A 10,958-nucleotide genomic window follows, 5' to 3' on the forward strand; every position below is an offset into this window, starting at 1 on the left:
ATTAAAACAAAACCAAACACACACACACACACGCTGTCTCTCTACAATACAATCCACGTATATCATACATTTGGTTGAATAATGAGTGTTTTTCTTTCATCATGGGGTAATTCCTAGTGGCTTAAAATATTGGACCCTCCACTAAAGTCTCACACTGTGAAAGTGATAGTTATTACTTTGTTTGGTGGACCCTCGTGTGGCTTCTGATTCATCATTTCCTCAAAAGCCTAAGCCTATCCTCAACTTCTTCTTCCTCTTCCCTCTCTTTGCTTTTTATTGCCGACGCGCGTGCATGCAAACCATGCCCCCACACTCGCACTATCCCCGCGTTCCCACCAAGGTACTTTCTATATATATATATAAACTATCTGAATATTTGAAAGCTTGTTGGTAATAGCAATATAGAATCTAATTTGAATTGTGTTTAAAAATACTGTCATTAAAAATTATTTTGACACAATTATTGAGAGGTTTTTAAGATTAAGCAGACTTTTTGATAAAATGAATAGGGTGATAAAATTGTAAAAGTAATACTGAAACTCAAGAAGTAGTATGCAACAGGGGAGAGTTGGCTGAAAGCTCAAAGGCGTAGTAGCATAGGCATGAATTTCACAATACTGTTAAAACACCATTAAGCTGCACGTTTCTGTATATATGTTGGGAAAAATGTTAATTGGCTCTGATCTAAAAACATGGTATTAAAATCTGATAATTCAAATTTGAAATGAAGGCGCACATCAAGAAAATAAATGGAAGGTTTCAAATCCATATTCAAAATTAGGTAAATGAGGCTTTGGGAAGCTCTTTTAAGTTAATATATTTTTTTTATTTTTGACAAAAATATTTTCACAAAAAGTGCCTAACGCTACATCTACATTACACGCAGGGAGCAAATGGTCAATTTTCAACTGGGTTGGCCAATATTGACCCACTTTTATGCACGTGAAACTTCTCTCTTTTTTAGTCTATTTACTAGCCCACTTTTACTCTCTGGTATTTATACCTTAGAAGTTCCTTTCATGAAAATAATGGAGGACTTATCTTTTGATAATTCAGATTAATCCACATTAACTACAACAAAGCTAACAACTCAAATTAATCCATATCGAATTGGGACCTTTTCAATTGAAGCCACCCAACATGGTTGTATTCCTAAACGTGAACTCAAAATTAGGAGTGAAAATAGATGAGGTCAAGCTAATCTTTGGTCAAATAGGCTTGAGCAGATTAGATGCCTAAACCTGGCCTGAAGTATGTATAAGGCTTTTTTCATGGCTCAAGCATGAGCTTACTTAAAGCCTAATTTGGCCTGAAAGTCTATTAAAAAGCTTACTTAATTGTAAATATTTTAAATAAGCTAGCATTTTAATTTTAAATGTTTTAAATATATTATAGGACTATTACAGTATACAATATATAACCTGATTTATCAAGTACAATATGCAATAATTGAAAGGATTTACCAACTATAATACAATATAACAATAAAGTAACAACATTAAAATTAATAAATAAGTTCATTATGATTGAAAATATAACTAGAAATAAAAAAAGAATGTATTGATTAAAAATTAAATGGTGAAACCGATGTGTTTTTGATTTCTGTGTGTGTAAATAGACCGGCCTATTGGACACATAGTTTAGGCCTTGAAAAAATAAGCTTGACCTATTTAATTAAATATGCTTAATTAAAAGTTTAAACTTACCTAAAGCCTATTTAGTAAATTGGCTAACTTGAGCCTAAGTAGGCCAGGCAATAGGCCCTCAATAGAAGCCTGGCCTATTTTGAACCCTACTCAAAACATCTAGTTAAGTTGATACAACTCCCTTACCAATTAAATCAAATGTTTGTTAACAGATGCAACTTTCTTTATTTTATGTTTTTGCCTTTTTGACAAATCTTGGCATGAATAGGGGAAAAATAGATTCTTTGGGTCCTTTCACCAGTTTTTGTTATTAAAAATGGTCAAGATTTGTACAGTAAAATGATGAATGTTTTGTAGCAAAGCGAATAATCCAGACGTATTTACTTTTTAAACAGATAACCTGAAATAGGTAAAACAAAGAGAGTGAGGAAGACAAAGAAGTATGCTATTTATTCCAACTTTTGTGTGGGTCTCACAAAGACATATTTTTATCTCCTCGTCTCTTTTTCTCTCTTTCTTTATCTGAATTAAATGATTTCAGGATATTTTTATTTTAGGATCCACAATTTACTGGTTAAGAAATGAAGGTGATATAATCTGGTCACACTTGTTATAATGGAAAAGGTAAACTAATATGTAAGGGACAGGGAGAAACTAAGACCGAAAACAGGAATGAGAACAAGGCAATGGAAAAATACCATGTTGTGGCTCAAACCTTCAAAACACAGAGTTTGAGTTCTTTTATATTATATAAGTTCAAAATATAAGCACATTTTAACAATAGTATATATACCAATAAAATTTTTATTCTTATAAAAATATATATTGTTTTTCTTTTTCACCTTCCGTTCTTTTTTATGGTGCGTGAAAAGGAAGTCATGAATTCACGACAAAAATCTAAGTTAATAAATATAAGGATAATTTTTTTTTATAAATACTAAAATGCTTATATTTTGGACCAAAATTATTTAGGAGAAAATACTTATATTTTGAATCGGATGGAGTATCTATTATTAAGTTTATTTTTATTTGACGTGGGACTTCTATATCAACTCAAATCCACTCACATTTGCACATTATAACATAACATTAAACATGGAATTTGGAGTTGGATATAAACATTACTCGGGGTTTGTCTACTTTCTTCCATGTCTCAAGTATCTTTGCTAGCCAAAGCAGAGGGGGTAAAAGAGAGAGTCATTTCAACTCTGTTGGTTGCAATTTATAATTACAGGGAAGGTGGACTGATATTGATTAAGACTTTAGAGTCAAGACAGATGCATGAGGTTGGTATATGCTAATATTTGTTCTCAGTGTCAGTGTGTAATCAATCATTCCAGACAAGAAACTGAACAAGTATGGTTCTATAATAAAATTTCTCTGTGGCATTTTAGGAAATACCTTAAGCTCATAAGGTTAATCCTGAGAATTCCTTGTAAATTGTTGTTTGTCTGCATTTTGTCTCCAACACTATGGAAATATATAGAAACAAGATTTACTTGACTTTATATTTATGTCTGATCATTTGATTGGACAGCTGTTTAATTATGTGCATTAACCTTTTAATTATTGAGTTATCCAAGAATGAAACAGTAAAAGACCTCGGATTTTTTTTATTTATTTATTTTTTTACTGAAGTAATGTAACATGATGAGATTTTCTCTTTAGTCTTCTCAATTTATCTGTCATTCTAATCCCATCATAGGTGATGTCACGTCAGATTCGTTACAGAAAAAAAAAAGCTCTTCAATTGCTTTCTGTTCAAGTTCCCAGCTCTAATCAATTGCCATTCTCTGGCATTATATCAACTTCACTGTGAAACTAAGCTTAAATGACTTCACTGCAGTGAACACAAATCCTTATTTTTTTGTGCACGCCGTATCTAAAGTCCTTCAGACTCCGATTAATTCTGATCAAGCTGGGATGGACCACAAGGGTGACAAGACCTCTCAATGAGTATTTAATACAGCTGCATATCTAACAGTTAAACTCAAAACCTTTGATTAAGCTAGCATAATTTTCAACCAGGTGAGCTATGCACTTGTTGGTAAATCCTTCATTAACTACATGAAAACTTTAACCTCTCATATCCCAAAATGAAATAGGAAAGTGAGCCATTTTAATTAGGGATTTGGGGTGTTTGCTGCCATCTCTAATGCCTAAAATCTCATCCTTTCATTTAAGGAAATTAAATGAAATTTCTCCAACCATTAGCTGAAATGAAAGGCTGAGATTTTAAGCATTAAAGGGGGCAGCAAAGAGGACACATGATTTGAATAATCTATTATTTGGAATATTTTTTGGATGGCTTAGTTTATTATGCCATTTATGAACTTCATTATGAATTATAAAATTAAACAACAAAAGGCTTCACTTACAAATGAATAACATGAGCTTGAAGCCTTTTCAGTTTCCCAGTAATCTATTGTGAAAACTACTATAATCAGAACTCAGAACATAAATCTGACCAACCCATTAACGGACAGCATTTTCAGTTTGGCACTCTAAACAAAGTCCTAAAGAAAAACAAAAGTGGATAAAAGATAAGACAAAGCAAGCATTCCAAACTGTACATACAGAGAAAAGAGAAAGCATGGACAAAAGTTGGAAAGAAGATCAGAGAGGCAAACTATAGCAGATTTTCCTTTTCAAAGATTGTAACTACCTCAACAATAACCAATTATATATGTATGTGTATACAGTATCACAGTGCTCCATTGGAAATTGGTGCTCCTCTCTTGATGTTATCCATGTTGGTAGTTTCATAGACAGGCAGACCACTTGAACAGTAACCCAAGTCATAGTTCTGCAACTCAAACAGATCAGAGCTTGAATCACTTTCTGCACCATCACCATCATCATCATCCACCTCAACATTGAACTTCCTGAACTCCTTCTCAGACAACTCATTACCCCAGTTCCTGTGTTTTTCCAAAACCCCATTACTGTACTTGAAATTCTCATTCTTCTTCTTGTGATCATCCGACAACTGATCATTATGAAAGGTGAAGGACTTTAGATTCTCAATACTATTATCATACTTTGAGAGGGTTCTGAATTCCTTACAGCTCTTTGTAGGGGTGTGTATATGAGGAGGTGTTCTAAACCCCACTGAACTGAAGGATGAATATAAGGACTTTGAATCTGAAGTGGTAGCAGTCGTGGCGGTGCTGCTTGAGCTTCTGAAATGGCTAATGCTGCTTCTTCTTCTTCTTCTTCCTCCTGGGCTCTGATCATCCTGATCATCCTTCATAGACTGTGAGCTGGACTTTGATTTCTTCTTCTTAGATGAAGACTGGCTGAAGAGAGAGTTCAAGAAGCTGGCAAGCCTTCCTCCTGGTGAGCTAGGCTGCTTGTGTTTCTTCTCCTTCATGATCTGCTTCTCCACCGCTACTCCATGAAACTGCTGGGGAAACAAGTTTCTCATGGGCATGTCTAAGCTGATTCTGCCTTTGTGTCCATTTCTCTGATCTTCTCTCATGATCTTCTGAGTAACACCAGGGTCATTGTTATGATAGCCAACAGCTTCATTGTACCCTGAGAAATACCTTGCCGCCTCAAACACATCAAGCTCACCAGAATCATTTCTCCGGTGGAAGGACTTCACCTTGTGATTCTTTTCTGAGTCTATAAGCCCTGCCATGGACATGGAGGAAGCAGAGGCCGTCTTTAATATGTGGGAGCTTTGAAAGTATGCCTATGGGGTGAAAGCAAGAGGGATGGCAATATCTAACCAGAGGGGGCTTTTAAGGATGCAAAGTTAAGAAAGGGTGTTGAAATGATTGAGAATAGTGGGAAGATTAGCTTAGGATATATAATTAATAACTTTGGCCATAATTTTATATGATGATGATGAAGAAGAAGGGACTATTCATTAATGGAGGTTTGTGGATGAGACCCCACATGATGTGAAATTGAGTTTTTAGAGAAGGGAGTGGTGGAGTAAATAAGAAAGAATATAATACCTTTTATATCCTTGCGATGTAGTAGTCAATACCAGATGTTTTTGTTGGGGATTGTGGGGGGCAAACAGCTGTGTTTCCTTGGATTCTATATGCTTCCGTCAATTACAAATGGAATTGGGATTTAAGTGGGTGTTGGCCAGGAACATGTACTAGTACTACCAGATGTCTAAGAGAAAAAAATAATAATAATAGTAAATATTTTTAAATTATGAATTAACCAGAAAAATCAATACAAATTGGTTATTTTCCTTTATCACCATATGGAGGAACACTCCAGTAAAACTCCAAAGGTTTTTTTTTTTTTTTTTAGATGACCATTTGACTAGGTCAAAATCAAGTATTGTCAGGTTCAATTAGGTGTAGCTCTGTCAAAGATGTTTTTTTTCATTTACATTGATTCTAACTCGAGACCTTATACTTAAGCGATCATAGCCCTCTCCAAAGCTTAAATCAGCAATTGTGCAAAGAGTGCAATTTAGAAGTAAAAGAAAGATAGACTTCATACCTAAAAGCTTTTTTAGGCAAGTGGAAGGAGGTCAGGGGAATCTTCCCAATTTTGAGCTGAAAGATGACAATTATTTCCAGTAAATTTTGATTCTTTTAATTGATTTAGAACGCTAACAGATTAATTTATCTTTAACAAAAAATAAAGTTAAATTATTCAGTTTGTCTGAATAATGATGATTTATTTGAAATAAATTAATTATTTCTGCCTTGAATGAAATTAATAGCCAGACTATCTGCAGTACACTTAGCCTTAGAGTTTACAGCTGATAGAATCAGAATTACCCATCTGCCTCTTTTAAATTCTTTGGTTTGCAAAAGATGAAAGAATTAGATCCCACCAAAATTTGTAGGGCTTAGAAGTCACTCTTGAACAAATTGAAAGTATATTGTTTGACAAGTAAGTTCTTTTTGACTAGTGGTAGATTTACTATGGCCCATTAATATCTCACTGCCTCCTCTTTAGGTAGTTTCTGTAATTAAGACCCTTTCATCATACTAACCCTCATAGTGGGTAATATCTCAATTTCCAACCACTAGCAAGTTTAAATAGTGTGAATCCATAATAATAATAATAACTCGAATATTTATTATTCAGATTATAAGAAAAATGTCCTGGCTTGGTTCCCTTCAAAAATTTTCTCAGGAAAATTCTCAGAAGAATCATCATCATACCATAAGTGAAGTCCCACCAAAGTAGAAAAGAAATAATGGTGGAGTGACCCTTTTTTCTCTCTCAAAGAAGAACTATACACATCCACTTAGTATTCACAAGTTTAATTAATTATCTTTTTTTAGGTATTTGTGTTGGTCTGATGTATACATCACTTGGCCCTCTTTAAACATAATATGACAATACCAGCTCTAAGTGTCGGAGCAGTGAATCTTAATATGAGGCTTGTTGGCACAAACACACACGTGTTCTGCTTAAGAACCGAAAAAGACTCTGCTTATGATGTCCCTTTAGGTAAAGGTCACATATCACCATACTACAGGGATTTTATTCTGTTGATAGGTTCAAGTTAATTAGTTCATGTAAAAGATTTGTGACATGCCTAAGAACTAGAGCAACCTATTATTGTAATCATGTATCAGTTTGATAGCTTCCAGGATCAAACTGTAGCAATGGGACTAGGTTTGAACAGTAATTTTTGATAGTGAGTGACATATATGCATGTTATTAGTAGGAATTGAAATATTGTTACAACGACAAATCTAAAAAGAAAGCTCATTTAAAAATTAGTCTGTTAGGTGGGAGAGTCTTTTAAACTTATAACAATGACACCCTGTTTGAGATCACTCCATGGCATTTCAATTTGCCAATTAGAAACCTCATGGATAACTCTTTTCATGACACCAGTTTCTCAATAAAAACACCAATATTACAAGTTAGGTGGAAGAGCTTATCTGAAAATTTAGCATGTTAGGTGGGTGAGCTTTTTGAACTTATAAACCCACTTCATTTATGAGACTCATCAACATAAGATTTGTAACAAATACTTGCCTTTAGATGTGCGCATTAACGTGATGTCGAATAACCTTTCAGTGAGAATTTTACTCATTTGTTGAGATCCAGTCATCTTACATGAAAGATCTTTGTTTCTACTTAGGCCATGTTTGGTAGCACCAAGAGAGAAAAGCATGTAGAAATCAGTATATGCAATATCTATTATTATCTATTATTATATTCTTTGTTAATGAACACCGACCAATTTGTAATCAGTCATCCTAAGAATTGCAACCATTTCCTATTTGCAATTCTTTTTATTTTATTTTTTTTTTTCAGGAATCTGTCATTAATTCCGTTTTTTGAGATTTTATTGTTATCTCTTTTGTTAAAATGTTATAGCATTTATAGTCTCTATGGTGAAACTTAATTAAACAAATAAGATTGACTCACTATTAAAAAAATATTGAATAACATAACTAAAGTCTGATATTTTATTATCACATAATGTCATTTGAGCCTGTGATTTATTATCTCCTACAGCACTAGTGCATAAATATTGTGTGTTTTACTCCATGAAATTAACTCTATTTTATTAATTAAGAGATAGGTAACATCAAACACTGAACTTTATGTAAAAACTCATTTTCATGTCACATATCAACTAGTTGACTCAGTCTGCAATGTAAAAACTCATTTTCATGTCACATATCAACTAGTTGACTCAATCTGCAAAATCCATTTGTACTGATGCAATGAGTTTTCAATGCAAATTTTGATAGTGATTTCCTATTGATAGGTTTCATCTATACCAACATATATACTTCTGTACATTCATCAATGTCATATATCACCTTTCCACTGAAAACTTGACTCAATTGCTAAGTTGGTAACTAAGTTAAAACATCCTTGACCTCTTGTTAGTAAACTTGGTGGGTCTATGTGTGTTACATAGAATTTGAGAAACGAACTGTATTATTTGTAGTTTATAAATTTTAGGGTTAAATGATAAATTTGCTCCACTATTATAGGTTCAAAAGCATTTAGGACCCTAAATTCTTTTTTAATATAATGTTTCTTCTCAACTTTTAAAAATGGTGCAATGTTGCTTTTACCGATATATTAATTTTGACTATTAGTTGACTAAAAAATTACAGGAAAAGACCTGAAAAATTACAGAAAAGAATAAAAGAATTTTCTTGGTCATTTTTTTGCAATTTTTGTCCTTATCTATAATTTGGGGTCATTTTCTGTAATTTTTTAGCCATGTCTTATAATTTTTAAGGCCTTTTTTTGTAATTTTCTTATCAACTAACAGTTAAAATTAACTTTTATTAATGATATAAACAACATTGCATTGTTTTTAAAAGTTGAAAAAGAGCATTATATCAAAAATGAGTTTAGACTTTCAAATGCTCTCAAATCTATAGTTTAAAGATAAAATTTTCCTTTAACGGTAAATTTTATATTTTATTTGATACTAGTTACTCACAAAACAACTTTTCATGCCTTCGAATTGAAACAGCCTCATATATTAATTAAAATTAAATGTGAAGATGTCGTCTAGCTGGCTTAATTCACAAAATTAAAACTACATAGACGAACCAAGCATTCAATGTGAATATTGAATTTGCTGATAATCTCTTATGAGTAGTCAATTATCAGGCACCAACAGTGATGGATGAGCCTTGAAGTCAGCTCTAGGCGTTTAGGGAAGATGAACATGACAGCTCCATTAAGATCACCTGGTCAGTTTCTTTCTTTAATTATTTCTTTCCTCCTCCATAAACATGGGAATCTAATTGCGTAGATACCACATAATGAGTTTAACTACAAAAAACACTGTGCCCCGTTGACTGTGATGCAGATTTGGGGAAAAAAATCATGATATTCTGATAATTTATAGCCACTGCTATTATACATTTGAAAAACAAAAGTGATATCAAATCGTGAATAGCAATTCAAGCCAACATTTGAGCTCATATAAGGAACATTGTTCGAGGGCATTTTCCCCTTCAATTATTCATTCAGAAGTAATTAGTATACTAAATTTTCATCCCGTGTATTTCATCCTTCAATATTTGAAAATAGTACATTAAGCATCTTACTATTAAAAAAATTAACTTTAATCATTAGTTGATTTAAAACTATAAAAAAGAACATTAAAAATTAGAGAAAAGACTCATAAAATTAGACATGAGTACCATATAAAAAATTAATATCAATTGAATTAACAATAGGTTTCCCAATGTAGAATTTCAATTGTTAAAGGGTTAAATTGAACCGTATGTAAGTTTAGAATACTAAATACTTTTGAGCAAATAGTTAAAAGGTAAAAGTGTTCTTTAACTCAAGATTATAACCCAATTTGCCTCCTTGAAATGTATATTTGTGTACGGAGTCTTCAAGATGGTGAATTGGACTCCATATACGTATTGCAATATCTTGAACTCAAATTTCTTTCATTAGACTTTTCTCTACTTGAATGGCCTGGCATTGGACATATGTTGATGATTTAACATGCCACTTGGAACATCACGTAGGATCTCATCAATATATGTGGTTTTGTTCCAACTCAGATATTTTCTAACACCTATATATACAATTCACTAGATAGATAGAGTGGATTAGTGGTGGATGTCATTTAATAATTTAACAGAGGAGATCTTATCTCCTTTTTGCTATACAAATTGTATAGTTGAACTGAGTTCTTTAATTTCTAGGTCCTCTTCATCTGCCTTACATCTATTTCTTTTGAAATACACTAATATGAAATTATTTTTGGTGAATATAGAAGATGGAGATAAGATCATCTAGTCTGTGTTGATTCTACACCACAAGTGTTGAACCAAAGGGAAACACATTTGAATTTGGTAACCACTTACTATTTTAAGATCTCAGGATAGGCCTATCACATATTAATGGTTCTGAGTCTTGAGCGCACTTGACTAGACCTTGACATGTCATAGAGTGTTCTTATATGGGCTCCACTGCTCAATCTCTTGCCTGCGTTTTGTCACCCTAAGAAAAACAAAATATTGCATCCAACAATAATTAGGTCTAGAACAAGGAGCGAATTTCTCATAACGTAATAAATTAAGATTCAAATTCTCATTTAAAGAGATACTCACATTTAGTATCCAATTGTGCTTCAAACAAAATGCACACAATAGAAGGACACATGTGCACAATAAAGGAAAAAAACAAAATAATGCTCCCTCCTTTCTTACTTATAAGTCACTTTCAACATATATATATATATATATATATATATAGAAGAATAACAAGTACATCTCTATGAATGACAAGTGTCATTTTCTTCAAATACTACAATTTCAGAAAGCCACCTAAGATTTTATTTATAAAATTATTTTTAATTCATGAATATATTTTATT

General features: G+C 32.7%; 1 protein-coding gene across 1 annotated transcript; it reads right to left on the reverse strand.

Annotated features, from left to right (window-relative positions):
* Positions 1–3,999: 3,999 nt before the first annotated feature.
* On the reverse strand, positions 4,000–5,513 carry LOC129323020 (protein BIG GRAIN 1-like E). The gene has a single exon (XM_054969535.1). It carries the CDS (start codon positions 5,293–5,295, stop codon positions 4,351–4,353), a length of 945 nt encoding a protein of 314 aa, XP_054825510.1. The 5' UTR covers positions 5,296–5,513; the 3' UTR covers positions 4,000–4,350.
* Positions 5,514–10,958: the final 5,445 nt, after the last annotated feature.

The sequence above is a fragment of the Prosopis cineraria genome, unplaced genomic scaffold (genome assembly GCF_029017545.1).
Source record: "Prosopis cineraria cultivar Desert tree isolate PC_DT_omini unplaced genomic scaffold, ASM2901754v1 PC10, whole genome shotgun sequence".
Taxonomy (NCBI): Eukaryota; Viridiplantae; Streptophyta; class Magnoliopsida; order Fabales; family Fabaceae; genus Prosopis; species Prosopis cineraria.